The following is a 15,535-nucleotide window of genomic DNA, read 5'->3' as shown; positions in this document are numbered from 1 at the left end:
GATCTCTAAATGTAGTAAATGACACAGTGCCTTGCAAACAGCAGCCACTCAGGAAAAGGTGGGGGGACGGGATTGAAATGCGACAACGTGGAAAATGCCCCACAGTCCCAGCATCCTCTGGGGGAAAAGGACAATTACTTGGCAAAGGGAAAGCAGTAAATCTCCAGGGATACATTCTGGCTCAAACTAATAATGTGTTGCTTGAGGCAACCAATTTGTACAAACGAACCAATCTTGGAGAGGAGGAGGGGGAGACGATTTATGAAAGTAAAGCTGGCAGTTGCTCCCTGCCCCCCCCCAGCCCCCCCCCACTCCTCAGGAAGGCTTTTCTTCCTGATTCCAATTCTGCACAAAACTGCGGCAGATACAAGCGGTTTCCACAAAGCGTGTAGTGTGGTGTGAGCCCACCCTCCAGTCAACGAAGACTGAAGAATAAAAGAAACTGCCTTTCTGCAAAGGCAGTTTACAAAAACTCGCCAAGGACAGAAAATACAACTTCTTTTGGGTTCAGTTTAGCTGTTTTTTTCCACAAGTTAAAAAAAAAAAGTTCTTTCCTGGCCAGAGGGCTCAGTTGATTAGAGCATCATCCCAAAGCGCCGAGGTGGCGGGTTTGATCCCTACCCAGTCAGGGCACACAGAGGAACAGATCAATGTTTCTGTCTCTCGCCCTTGCTCTCTCTCTAAAATCAGTCAATAAAAAAATTTTTTTTCCACAGACTAAATCTTAGTTCTAAAATATGAGGAATTCTGAAAACTGGATTATATTGTTATCATCCTAATGACGACTCCTTATTCTATTCCAGGACTTCCAGTGACCTGGTCTCAGATAACCCTCAGAACAAACGTGCAAACTCAGGATTATTCTTATTGTTTCTGATCTACAGCTAAGGAAACGAAAGTTCACTGAGGTTGAAGAATTTGCCAAAGACCACAGAGCAGGGGAGTAGCAGAGTTGGTGTTTGACTCCGATCGAGACTATGGTTTGCCATCCACCACACCCACTTCCTGCAGAGAATGAGCGACTCGTACTAGGCCGGTGCAAAGTTAAACACGAGCATGTGGCTTTCTCACAGGGAAAAGACAGCAATATTTGAAATACTAGTCCCTAGCGCCCTCTCCCCAAAGCAACCTGGCCAGCACCCCAACAAACACATCTATCACGAAAGACTACTTTAAAATAGCTCCAGTAACATATTTACTTTCACTTCTAAATACAAATATTTTCATTCTTATTTTTCCTCAGTTTTGAGAGTGAATCTATGATTATTATAAATAATTCAGATCCTACAGATGTAGATGTAGTAAGAAATGAAAAGTCCTCTATGTCAAGATAATCAATATTAGCAGTTTGGGAAATAGCTTATCAAACCTTTTTTCTATATAGTTAGAAACAGAAATGTTACATATGTGCGTACACATACCCATACATGCTGATATAACAGAACTCTATGTAGGCCAATAGAGCAAAATAATTATACATTCTATTCTGCAACCTACCTATATTTTTATTTTTATTTTTTTGGTATTTTTCTGAAGTTAGAAGCGGGAAGGCAGTCAGACAGACTCCCACATGCACCCGACGGGGATCCACCCGGCACGCCCACCAGGGGCGATGCTCTGCCCATCTGGAGCGTTGCTCTGTTGCAGCTGGAACCATTCTAGGACCTGAGGCGGAGGCCATGGAGCTATCCTCAGTGCCCCGGCCAACTTTGCTCCAATGGAGCCTTGGCTGCGAGAGGGGAAGAGAGAGACAGAGAGGAAGGAGAGGGGGAGGGGTGGAGAAGCAGATGGGCGTTTCTCCTGTGTGTCCCAGCTGGGAATCAAACCCGGGACTCCTGCACGCCAGGCCAACACTCTACTGCTGAGCCAACTGGCCAGGGCGCAACCTATCTATTTCAATTCACAATATAATTGGGACACTTGCCATGGCTGCATAGCATTCCATTTTAATTGATATTTGGTTGGATATTTTAGTTTTGTTTGCTTTTGCTAATATAAACAGTGCTGAATTATATACACAGGCATGTGTCCAATCATTTCCTTGGGATAAGGTAACAGTTAAAGAGTATGACATTTAGCCCTGGCCGGTTGGCTCAGCGGTAGAGCGTCGGCCTAGTGTGCGGAGGACCCGGGTTCGATTCCCGGCCAGGGCACACAGGAGAAGCGCCCATTTGCTTCTCCACCCCTCCGCCGCACTTTCCTCTCTGTCTCTCTCTTCCCCTTCCGCAGCCAAGGCTCCATTGGAGCAAAGATGGCCCGGGCGCTGGGGATGGCTCTGTGGCCTCTGCCTCAGGCGCTAGAGTGGCTCTGGTCGCAACATGGTGACACCCAGGATGGGCAGAGCATCACCCCCTGGTGGGCAGAGCGTCGCCCCTGGTGGGCGTGCCGGGTGGATCCCGGTCAGGCACATGCGGGAGTCTGTCTGACTGTCTCTCCCTGTTTCCAGCTTCAGAAAAATGAAAAAAAAAAAAAAAAAAGAGTATGACATTTAAACTGAGTGGCCAGAATGCCCTCTAGCAAGGTCTTTCCACAGTCCTTGCATGCAAATTCCCAACTCCCTATGCCCAACACTGGACAGCCTAATTCCTTTAAACTTTACTAAGCTGATATATATAATTGTTTAATCTGCACAACTGATTATGGGAATTAATAATTCCCATATCACTTTTCATATCACTTCTTTGCATTTCTTCTTTTACGACTTTTTTTTCTTTTTCTTTATTCTAAGCAAGAGGAGGGAAGATAGATTCTCACATGTACCCCAATCGGTATCCACCTGGCAACCCCCATCTGGGACTGACGCTCGAACCAATTAAGCTATGCTCAGCACCTGAGGTCAACACTCGGACCAAGCAAGCCACTGGCTGCGAGAGGGGAAGTAGCAGGGAAGAGAAGCAGATGGTTACTTCTCATGTGTGCCCAGACTAGGGATCAAACTTGGGATGTCTGCATGCCGGGCCGACACTCTATTCACTGAATGAACCAGCCAGGGCCTCTTCTTTTGTGACTTTTGAACTGGCATGAAAGCCAGGGAGTCCAGCAGGAGAAGCCACCCCTTGGTGAACCAGCAAGATACTCGGTAGATAAGTAGGTGAACAGGCTAACTGAGGGTTTTACTAAGCATGAACAACTCCTTTCTCCTTACTCAGCTGTGGGAAGTAGGCTGTAAGAGGAGTGTCAGAACCAAATCCAGTTTCTACACCAAGCGGCCCTGTTAATGCTGCCTCCATAAAGACAACAGGGATGGTTTAGAGAGTCAATGTGGCTATTTTGTGCAGGGACGGAGGGGACACATGGAAGCAGAAAGATCAAGTGAAGGAACAGGAGAAAGTCCTTAGAAGAAGCTGGTAGAGGTTAAGTACCTTGAGGTCCGACTTCTAGTCTCCAGAATCGTGAGGAAATAGTGTCTGTCGTTTAAGCCACACCCACTCTGTGCTTTCTTGTTGGGGCAGCCCTCGTACACTAACGCATGCAGTGCTCCACATACGACTCAGGATGAGTCAGCTGTCCATTTCACCACCAAGGAGGTGAGGAGCACCCTCGGTGTGGCCACGGGAAAGCGCTGACACCTTCTTGATGTCCACAGCCCTGCGTATAGAGAGCACTGATATGTGTTTTCAGATGAACCACAACTGGAAACATGAACTGGTCCTTGAGGCTCACGGCAGATGTGAATTCTACCCAAAAGAGCTGCCCTTAAACAGTTGAATCATCCGTTTCCTCACTTGACCCAAGGTGAAGCTGTGAATTTGTTCTCTCCCTTGAAACAAACATAAAAAAATTAACTCACATTTTTGAAGAAAGTCTATATTAATATGATATTAACAAAGAGCTCTTTTTAAGCTCTAAGTGTCTGAGAACGGAAGGAAGAGATGCCCGAGATAGAGTCAGGTGGGTGAGAGTGGACCCCTGGGAAGCGAGACTGCAGCTCGCTCAGAAGAGCCCTCAAAAGGCATTACAGAGAACCAGACCTTGCTCCACAGAGAAACAAGTATGTGATCCAAAACGCACTGGTGCCCGATCTACAGTGGCGAAGAGGAGAAAGCGTTGACCTGTCGCTGGTTCAAAACCCTGGGCTTGCCCGGTCAAGGCACACACGTAAGAAGCAACTACTACAAGTTGATGCTTCCCGCTCCTCCCCACACTTCTCTCTTTAAAATCAATAAATAGCCTGACCTGTGGTGGCGCAGTGGATAAAGCGTCGACCTGGAAATGCTGAGGTCGCTGGTTCGAAACCCTGGGCTTGCCTGGTCAAGGCACATATGGGAGTTGATGCTTCCTGCTCCTCCCCCTTCTCTCTGTTTCTCTCTCTCTCTCCTTTCTAAAATGAATAAATAAAATAAAAATAAATATTTAAAATCAATAAATAAAATCTTAAAAAAAAATTTTTTTTTAAATAAGTAAAACATATTGGCTTGAGTCTGGAAACTTGCTATGACATCTCATTCATGTGTCACACTTACTATTAAGAAAAAAAATGTTTGTTGGACCTGAGGGTTGCTGTCTTCATTGGTTCCACTGCTTTTCACTTTTTCCTAAGTGAACTGAATCTTGAAGAAAGAGGCTCTATTGTTTAATTGGGGGGGGGGTGGTGGCAGGAGAAGATGAAAACATTCAAAGAGGAATGAAATGAAATGAAATATAACCAGGTGAGCTCAGCCAGTCTCTCAGCTTTTTAAATGGTTCACAGATTGGGCGAGGGACAGGGAATGGCAAGGCCTGGCTCTGCGGCTAAAACTCTCAAGGCTTTGGCCTTCTCACCGGCCAAATTTAATTTCATGTTAAATTTCTTCTAACATGAAAGGTCTCTGACAGGTAAAGAATCCACACCGATCACTATAATCCTAACCCGAATAAGACATCTGTTTCCAGAGGCTTTGGGGCCGATGACAATAAATACCCGAGAGGGACTCTGCTCCAGCCACTAGAGCCGGGCACCTCACGCCAACCGACAGGTTGTTGAGTCGAAGTGAACATCTCAGCTAAGAAAGGCACAGCTCAGGATTCGTTCTGAAATCCGAATTGGCTGGGTATTGAACGGCTTGCATAAGAGCTTCAGTGAACGACTCCTAATCTCATTTAAAGTGGTGATGCTAGATAACTCGCCTGGGAAACTCAAGTGGGAAACCCCACCCTAAACAGGTGGATTTTATGACCTACATTTAAAATATCCAGCAGAGCCTGACCTGTGGTGGTGCAGTGGATAAAGCGTTGACCTGGAAATGCTGAGGTCGCTGGTTCAAAGCCCTGGGCTTGCCTGGTCAAGGCACATATGGGAGTTGATGCTTCCAGCTCCCCCCCCTCTCTGTTTCTCTCTCTCCCTCTCTCTCTCCTCTCTAAAATGAATAAAATAAAATAAAAATAAAATAAAATATCCAGCAGAATAATTCAAAATGATGATCAAAGGAACTCATTTCTATTTTTCTGTTTTCTCTCGAGACACAAGCACTTGGGACCAAGGTATGTTGAGGTAAGCTTTCCTCTTTATTCTGAGATGGGAGGCAGGAGCCTAATCCTGCTGTAATGTGGTCAAAAGAGGAGGCAGAACTGAAAACATCGCTGGACAGCTCCTCGGGTCCAGAGATGATGCCGGAGACTAGAGAGTGCGGGCAATCCAAACATGAAGACGTGACTGGTGCCCTGGAGGACCTGAGAGTGATGGGGAGATGACGTCCACCAAAGAACACTCCTCCTAAAGGCCCACCATGTGGTACAGGGACCAGGACCTGGCGTACAGCTCGTAAGAGAGCCTGCTCAGGGCTGTAGCTGGGAGAAAGAATCTTTAAAATAAGCTAAGTTCTCTCTGTTTCCCAAGCAAAATATATTCAAAGGTAAAAACATCGTCATAAGATACAATGTGCCTTAAGAACAACAAGGATCCCCTGAGCACCATCACGCACACAATAATTACAGTTCACTCATGGTTTGGCCCCGGCATCCGGTCTAATGCTCCTCTAACGGCAGCAGGATGAGCACGAGGCCACAGGCACAGGTGTGACACCTTGTGAAGAGGCACCCAGCCTGGGTGACGCTCTCACATTGTCGCCCTTAACCAACAATGACAGGAGAAACTTTCTGAGTATCTGAAAAGTCCTTATCACAAACATTGGGACCTTGAAACCACAGCTTTCTACCCGGGATAAACACTTTATTTCTGAGGAAAAAGAATGAGTCCAAAATCCCCAGGGACGTCCTACTGCTCTGGCTGAACTCCACTGCAGCGCTTACATGCAAATGAATCAAGAACATCTGGTCTGTATTTGTTTTAAAGACCCTGAGGGTTGAAATGTAAAGAAAGTTTGGCAACACGAAGCCTTAGGTCTGCTGACTATAAAATTAAATAACAAAGAGAGGTATAAAAGAGCCTGATACAAAGGAAGGCTAGCTTTGCAAATCCAGGAAAGTTTGTCAGAATAATTTTTTCTAGTCTCCCAACACTTTAGCAAAGACATGCACTTTCAAGTCAAAGTTGCCAATTGATACGTGTTTGGGTTTCTATACCAGATGACCAGGTAGGCAGTGTGGGTTAATGAAAGACTATATTTACATATGTATACATATATTTTTTTCATATATACATACATACAAATAGTATACATATATACATATACATAGTATACATATATATATAATGAGCACATAAGTATAAATTATACATATACATTATTCATACATACATACATATAATTTCAGGACTTTTCAAAGTCTTTAATAAGCTAATAGAGGCTATGAATCTCCAACAAAGGGGACAGAATGCGTTGGGCCCCAGCATCCCAGTTATTCTTGGGCTGCTCCAAGGGACACATTTGAGAGAAATGCTGGACTTAAACCCAAATGAGACACAGATGTCTGGGATGCAGATGACTTACCACCTGTCATCTCACTCTTTCAACAGACAATTAGCAAACACCTGCTATGTGCTTCACTGGGTCTTGTCATTCCTCATGATTTCAAATACGCCTGAGTAGTCTAATACTACACTCACACCTACACTTTTCTTGTGCTGAAAAAGACACCTGGGCCCTGCCAGGTAGCTCAATTGGTTAAAGCGTTGTCCTGACAAGCCAAAATCGTGGGTTTGATCCCCAGTCAGGGCACATACAAGAATCAACTAATGACAGAATGAATAAGTGGAATAACAAAACAGGTCTCTCTCTCTTCTCTCTCTCTGTGTCAAAATCTATTTTAAAAACATATCAGAATGGGAGCCTATCACTTAACAGCAGCTTGTGGTACTACAGACATTCCTGTGCCTTCTCTTTCCTGGTGGCAATGGACTGTAAAGGCAGAAGGCTTCTTTTTATTCCTTTGGCCCTTTTACTGCTTATCCACCCGTATTAGACTGGTGGCATTACAGAACTACTCTGATGTGACGATGACAGGCTGTGCCCATCACCATCGGGGAAGGGGCCCTGGGGAGACAGAGGTGAGAAAGGAAGCGGGTGTGGTTGGGAATCCTGCCCACCCAGGCCTCCCGCTGTTTGCTCTGGAGAGCTGAACCCTGAGCAGACATCAGCATGCTCCCAGCTCTGCCCCGCGTCGTGACTGAGCCAAGGCCAGGGGATTTGTCTGCCTTCCTCCTAATTATCCCCTTGGTGAGAAAATGAGAAGAAAGTGCAGGCTGATCACAGAGTCTTTTCCTCCACAATTACGCTGGGAATCAGGATGGCGCTGTGAGGCTGCCAGCTCCCCACAGAACGCCCGCCTTGGATGACAGGGAGGAGGCTGTGTCTAGCTGTGCACCCCCCCCCTGCCACCCCGTGCAGAGTCACAGCCCAGAGCAACGGGCCAAGGTCAACAGGCCAGGCGGGGCCTGCAGAGCCCCTGCCACGCAGGAGATGCATCACAGAGCACCTGTCCCAGCGGCTTCCTCACACACCTCGCTGCCAGGGAAAGCCCAGGGCAGCTGGGCTGAGGGAGCAACTCTCACCCCCTCCCTCCCTCTGTAAGGCATGGGGATGGGGCAGATAAATGACAACAGTCACCCCAAGAGATTTACCCGCAAGAACCCCAAGCTGTCAGCTCCAAAGCCAGTCACGCTGAAGCCCGCGGACCCCGGCCTCTGCAGCTACTCTGGCTCACTGCTGCGAGCTGCAGAGCCCTGCCGGGGCCCCATCCCACCGCGGGTGTGGTTGACGGTCCTCTTTGGGGCAAGAAAGGAGTACGCAGTAACCAGCCTCCTTTCCCATATCAAAGGGAAACGAGACCCAGAGTTATTCAATCAGCAGTTTTCTTTTAGTCCTTCTAGCGCTTTGCACTATATAAAGCACCTTACGCGGACATGGACGTGCAGCCCCATCTCACAGATGAGGAAGGAAGGCTCTGGGGAGATGCTGTGCCCGGAGGAGACAGACACAGATGAGACTCCGCTCTGCAGCCTCAGAGCGGTGCAGTGCACCCTGACTGAGCCACCCAGCCCCGAGGGAGGGCTCTCCCGGAGCCTGGCCGCCACCACAGGCCTGATGCTGGCTTTCTTTGAAGCTCTCGATAGCTCCACTGGAAGCATTTCTAAAATTTCCCACTGCTGGAGCAGATGAATAAAGGCCAGAGGTTTAGAAGCACCGGGTCCTTCTCCTGAGCCTTGTTTTTCCTTACCGGCCTTCTATCCTGGGATCCAGGATGGGTTAAAGGCTTTCCAGAGCCAGAACTCCACCCTGATTGATGCACAGGTCAGGATGTCCAGGAAGAGCCGCCTGGGGTTCCTGCAGCTGCGGCCACACCTAGACTGTCCGCACAGCCTGGGGCGGGGCTCCTCACGTTCCCGGGGCCCTGGAGCGCGCCACCTGCCACCTCGGGGCCTGGAGGAGGAGGTGGAGGTGAGACCCAAGGATGACTGCTCCACCATAAGCGGATGGAGGCACTCCCTGGCACCTGGGCCAGCCCGGACCTTTGCCTTCCTGAAGAACTGGGGATTTTCTTTTCACAATGCAGTGCCCAGAAATGTGTTTATGTAACACATTACTGTGGGCCCACTCTGTAAACACTCATATCTGATAAGGAAACATCGGCTTATTCCTCAAGCTTTCCTGCTACCCATCTATTTAAAATCCCTTTGATCCTACTTAGGTTAAAAATAACCCGCAAGGCAATAACAACAATACATACATATTTGTTTATATACAGCCTCTATAACCCATCTGTACAGAACGTCCGGAAGGGAACAGCAAACTGAGAGCCATGATAATGCTGGAGGCACCGCTGGGTTTGAGAACCACTGGAAAAGGCTTTGAAGCTTTGATTGGAATCTAGATCCGTCCATTTTTTAGTAGTGTTCACTTAGACAAGTTTCTTAACCTCCCACAGAATCAGACCAGGAAACGGGAGAGTGATACCTGCCTTGCAGCCTTGTTGTGAAGGCCAGAGATAAAACACGCCTGGCACACAGCACACACTCAATCGGTTTGGCTGTGATTATGCCACTTCTGCTAAAGAGGGTGGCTGCCCAGAGGCCACACTCTAGCCTCCTTATAGCCACATGAGAGAGCTGAGAGCATCACTCATCATTCTCTAGTCCTGGTGGGGATGAGTGTGGTGGTGACTCTCTATTTGGTCACCACCACCTGTGACCCCACATCCATTCTCCACCCTTCTTCACCTGCTCTGTGGCCTGGTGGCTGACCTCTGTGGGCTGCGTCACCAGGTCTCTGGGGCCCTGGCTTCCAGCTGGGATCTGCCGATGGGAAGCACCAGCATAGACCTGGGGTTTGCTCCCCACTCTGTCCCCGCTGTACCCAGTCTCTGGCAGTGGCTCTGTCCCGTCTGCAGCCACAGCACCTGGGGGCCAGCCCCTCCTCCTCCAGGAGTCTAGCTCTTGCTGCCTCTGCAAGCAGTCCTCTTGTGACACTTCCCTTCACATAAACCCCTTGGGGGTTTCCACCTGCTTTCTGCCAGGATCCCGACTGAAATGCTAGAGAGGAGGCTTTCTCAGTGGGAACTGGAACTGTTAGAAAAGAGGCCGAAAATAACTGGAGACACAACGATGTTCAGTTCAGGCTGGGGCTCTGATTTTCATCTCCCGGAATTAAAGCAATTTTTACCTAAGTCGAGAGGCCACTGAACAAAAGAGCCTGACTAGACATCCTGGCTTTTCCTGCAGCACGGAGCCCATGTTCCACTCTCTCTAAAGTAATAAGATCCCTGGGGCAGGCGAGGGAAGAAAATGCATCCTTGATGATCACTCCGAAGCCCGTGTGCCTTAACCAATACATCACCTGCTTCCTGCCCAGGAAAGGCTTGCAGAGGAGGCCGAGAGCAGGAGAGGCGAAGGCGGAGACAGGCTCAGTCTCGGCTCCCGACAGCGCCCTCCCACCCGTGACACACTCCCCAGGGTAGAGAAGGGGGCATGGGGGCACATTTCGGCCGCTGACCAAGCTCATCAGCCACGGGAATCAACCAGAATTGAAAGAGTGTCTGTGAAAACAAAATGCTTAGAAAAAACTGTAGCTTATGAAGAGAGAGAAACTGTGATAAACTAGAATCCCTTGTAATATTATAAAATACCAAAGTAAATCCTGTTTGAATTCTTTAGTCTGCAAGAAGGATCTCTCTTTGTTCTTGGAGAACCCCCCCCCCATCAATAGCACACAGCATGAGGGCGAATGTTACCCATGTTTGAAAAATGACCCAGAGACAAATTCCTAAACAACATTAGAGAAAGAAAAAGAAACACATCCATTATTGGACACACTGGTAATGTCATCCAAAGAAAAACTTATCAGTAACTCCATCACTTGCGGAGGAAAAACAATTTCTTGGGCCAAATAACCAAAAAACTGAGAACACACAGCATCCTTCCACAGCCATCCTAACCCCAACGAACACAGTGCGGAGCTTGTTGACAGGCCTGCGTTCCTCCCACAGAGCCAGCCTTCCGACCGACACCTACTGGAAATTTAATAACTGAGACCGCGGGATGGTGCACACTGATGTATAACTCAACTCAGGCACAGCAGGGGAAACATGACGCAAAATGATTGGTAGCGTAGCCGCAGTGTCTGGGTCCTGATTCTCATTCTGCTTCGTGTAATGTTTACTTCTTCTTCTCTGCTTAAATCTACCTCCCTGTCACTGAAGAGGAAAGATGTGTGGGGTGGCAGGATGAAAGATTAAGCCTTACGCATATTGCATCGAGTTGTTATTCAAAGAGAAACGAAACTGGTGGGAAACGGAACTTGTAAGGAACAGTCAGAAAATAACACATTAAGATCCACTGTCAAATGGTTTCCCCATATGGAGCATCTTCCAACCAATCAGCCAATCTGTGTGTGTGTGTGTGTGTGTGTGTGTGTGTGTGTTTTCCCAACACAGTTCTGAACAACTCAGGAGTCTAGCTCTTTGACTGGATTACTACGCATGAACTCCTGCAAACAAAGCTGGCTGGAGAGATCTGAAGAGTGGCAACAGGGTCACCAGAAGTGATCTGCAAAGCCTCTAGCGTGGCGCTCCGGCTTACCAGTCGAGTCGGCCCCGGAAGCCCTGCCACTCATCTGCTCCTCCGCACTGATGAGCTGCAGGTCCGTGTACGAGGGGCCGCAACTAGGGCCGCTGGTGTCTTCAGAATGCGTGGTCCAGCTGCTCTCGGAGGTCAGCGGGCATCTCCCCAGTGAGCTGAAGGAAGGGCACGTCCAGCAGGGCATGGTCAACGGGAGGCCTGGGGACAGACCACAAGCCGAAAGTATATACTATAAATACCTGTACTTTGTTTACCCTGAGAGCTCATCTTCCTTTGATGTTGCTCAGATCCTGTGACACCCCAACAGCTTCACAAGGCAAGGAGGTCTGTAAGAAGTGCCCCTCGTGATCCAGGATGGGGGAAAACAGCTGACTGAGACCCCACGGCCAGTCAGTGTCAAAATCAGTACACAGCTGAAGTCTCGTGAGCCTCAAATAAAAAATAAAATAAAGTCGTACTAAAGAATACGAGGGTCTACTTTTATTTCTAAACTTAGATTTTAGCTTCCCTCAGACGCAAACTGCACGAGTCTTACAGCTGCACCCTCACCCATGTGTTTCCCCCATTTCTTTTTTTTTTTTTTCTGAAGCTGGAAACGGGGAGAGACAGACAGACTCCCGCATGCGCCCGACTGGGATCCACCCGGCACGCCCACCAGGGGCGACGCTCTGCCCACCAGAGGGGGATGCTCTGCCCCTCTAGGGCGTCGCTCTGCCGCGACCAGAGCCACTCTAGCGCCTGGGGCAGAGGCCAAGGAGCCATCCCCAGCGCCCGGGCCATCTTTGCTCCAATGGAGCCTTGGCTGCGGGAGGGGAAGAGAGAGACAGAGAAGAAGAAGGGGGGGGGCGGTGGAGAAGCAGATGGGCGCTTCTCCTATGTGCCCTGGCCGGGAATCGAACCCGGGTCCCCCGCACGCCAGGCCGACGCTCTACCGCTGAGCCAACCGGCCAGGGCCTGTTTCCCCCATTTTTAATGGCAGGCCAACAAGCTCAAGTAAACACACCAATTCCCAGTGCAAAATGAAATCTAGATTGGGCTAAGGGGTAAGAGCAGACATGTGACATGTATGTACTCGCATGTGGATGTGATATACCTCCGCATGCTCTGAGTTTGACTGTGACTGGCGATCACATATACTGGGGCTGCTGACCTGCGATACAGTGGAAAATATCTTTAAGGAGAAAAAGCACAGGGCGTGGCTTCATCTGCTTAGCCCCGAGCACCAAAGTCAGCCTTTGAAAAGCGCTTTAGAAAGTTTCTTTTTTTTTTTTTTTAAAAAAATCAAGATTTCTAATGTTCCTAATTTATCCAGTTTATTGCCTTCCACAAGATTTCTCCATGGTGTTGCATAAGAATCTTGCTGCAGATTTACCAAGTGCTGAAAAAAGTATGAATGGGGAAGAAGAATCAAAAAAGAAAGAAACTAGGATGTATTGAGTATCCACGAAAGGTTAGACACGTTTACAAGTGTTACCTCATCCCACACATCAACCCGATAGGCAGTAGTCCTTTTTAAAAAATTATTTTCTTTTATTAGAGAGAGGAAAAGAATTTTTAGAGAGAGGAAAGGAGAGAGAGAGAGAGAGAGGAACACCATGCTGTTCCTGTATGTGTGTTGACTGGGAACTGAACTGGAAACCTCTGAGCTTCAGGATGCTGCTCTAATCAACCGACCTATCTGGTCAGGGCCAAGCAATGGTTTTATTTTACAGAGTAGGAAACAGACTCAGGTGAAATAGCTGACCCAAGAAGATTCAGCCAGTTCTCCTGGCTAGAGAATCAAAGTTACAGAGAGGGTTAGGGAATAGAAAGAGAGCCCTGGCCAGATGGCTCAACTGGTCCGAGTATTGTCCTGAAGCACAGAGGTTGCTGGTTCAATCCCCGATCAGGGCACATACAGGAACAGCATGATGTTCCTGTCTCTCTCTCCCTCTCCCTCTCCCTCTCTCTTCCTCTCTCACTGAAATAATACCAAAAAAAATAAATTTAAAAAAATAAGAAGAGAAGACTGAGGTTGAATAGGGAAGAAAAATAAATAGCAATATTTGTGGCCTAGTATAACTATAAAAAGAGAATTTTCATTCCACATTCTCTTAGGCATTTATAAGACATACAGGTCTTTTCTCTGTCATGGTTCAACAGCACTGTGGATGGGAAAAAAGTGGTTCTATGGAAAGTGACCTCACAGGGTCACACGATCATAAATTCCTAACAGGGCAGGTCATCGTGGGTAGTCACACCCCAAGAATATTACTTCTTTAGTAAAAGGCTTATCTTTGCCTTAAGCAAGCCCCGTCCATTATTTCTGTGCATCTATGTTAACACATTTTTTTTCCAGGTTTGAAAACTCTTCATTTACATATATATTTTTTAAAATCTGCATTTCAATAATTAAAATGTAATAATTTGAACAACAACAAAAAATGACATTCTAATTAAACTGCACTTTAAACCTGCAGGCCACCTTGGACCAGCTTGGCTTTCACTCTCTTGTCCCATCCGGCTTCTTCCTTCACCAACCTGCAAGTTCTTTCTCTTCCCTGCCAGCGAGACAGGCCGATGGGAGAGAGAGGCGGGCGCGGCCTTCCTTGTCAGTAGTTCTGATGTGCAAAGGGGCAGCACAGTCATCTACGCTGATCCAACCTCTTTGCATGGACAAAGTTAAACAGCTAACAGAAGTAAACGCAATGCTTGTGGCACGCACAGTGCCTATTGGCGGTATGTGCCTCATTGCAATTCGCCTGCTTGCTGCTCCTATCCAGTCATTTCTTTTGAAGGCAGTGGATTTTTCTCTGGCATTTTCATCTTCTTCCATTTCCATGTATCAGATTTCTCGGTCTCGGCCAGTTAGGCTGGTCAGGCGAGGCTGCAGAGGAAGCAGAGCAAGGTCCCAACGAGAGGACGTGGATCTGCTCAGTGCCTGCAGCCCGAGTTAGGGTCACACGCCTTTGAAACGCTTCTTCTCAGACCCCTCTTCAAAAGCAGGAGGGCTCTCAAGACAGCACATAATCTGTCAACTATCCTGTAAACTGACCTCCACCTTGCTTTCTCCCACCTTCCTGTAAGCTTCCTTCTCAATTCCAAACGCATAAAAGAAGCTGCAAACTGTCATTTCTCAGAAGCATTTTTCTCAGTGTGTTGAGATTTTTTTTGCTTCCAGCCATTTCCTCTGTTTGGCTCAAATAATTTTTAATAAAAAATTCTCTACAGGATTAGACGTTCTTATGTCAACAAGAAAAATGTAGTAACATTATTTAAAACAGTACAGTAGAGGGTGCGGCAGACAGTAAAGGATTGTCAGAGGCCAGATGAAAGCTGGAACCCAGAAATGGTAAAGTAGAGTACAGAGCCAATGTTCACAGCTGGAGGATTTTGAACAAACTAGGGAGATTTGGGGGTTGGAATTTTAAAACCTGGTAAAGAAGGTAAAGGAGAAAAAAACAAAGGTCAACCGAAGATGGGAAATGTGACAGAAGATCCAATGCAGGCCCTGGCTAAGTGGTAGAGCATCAGCCCAGCATGTGGATGTCTCAGGTTCGATTTCTGGTCAGGGCACACAGGAGAAGCGACCATCTGCTTCTCCAGCCCTCCCCCTTATCTTTCTTTCTCTCTCTTTCTTCTCCTCCTGCAGCCATGGCTCAACTGGTTCAAGTGCATCGGCCCCAGGTGCTGAGGATGGCTCTGTGCAGCCTCCGCCTCAGGCACTAAAAATAGCTTGGTTGCAAGCATGGCCCAAGATGGGCAGAGCATTGGCCCAGACGGGGATTGCTGGGTAGATCCAGTGGGGGCACATGTGGGAATCTGTCTCTCTATCTCCCCTGCTCTCACTTGGAAAAGAAGAAAAAAAGAAAAGATCTGATGCACAGAATTCCCAAAGGGCTCAGTCAAAAGGCAAATCTGGGACAATTCTCACCCTTAAGCTAGGGATAGAAAATAATAAATTGTCTGCTTTAAGCCCAGGTACAGGGTGGAGAGGGAAAAAAATCTCCTGAGAATTTATAACCACAAGCTCTCCCACATGGGGTTTGTACCTAAAACTACTTGAGTAGTCTGAAAAATCTCTAGTCTAAGAACTTAATTGAA

General features: G+C 47.6%; 1 protein-coding gene across 7 annotated transcripts in view; it reads right to left on the bottom strand.

Moving 5' to 3' along the window:
* The window catches only part of STON2 (stonin 2), a 157,008-nt gene that overhangs the window by 88,383 nt on the left and 53,090 nt on the right, over window positions 1-15,535 (bottom strand). For all 7 annotated transcript variants that reach the window (XM_066274851.1, XM_066274852.1, XM_066274853.1 and 4 more), the window contains one exon: window positions 11,453-11,650. In XM_066274851.1, the coding sequence (XP_066130948.1) occupies window positions 11,453-11,650 (198 nt within the window). The remainder of the gene's footprint in view (window positions 1-11,452; window positions 11,651-15,535) is intronic.

Source organism: Saccopteryx bilineata, chromosome 4 (genome assembly GCF_036850765.1).
Source record: "Saccopteryx bilineata isolate mSacBil1 chromosome 4, mSacBil1_pri_phased_curated, whole genome shotgun sequence".
Lineage (NCBI taxonomy): Eukaryota > Metazoa > Chordata > Mammalia > Chiroptera > Emballonuridae > Saccopteryx > Saccopteryx bilineata.
This window is presented reverse-complemented; position numbering and strand designations above follow the sequence as displayed.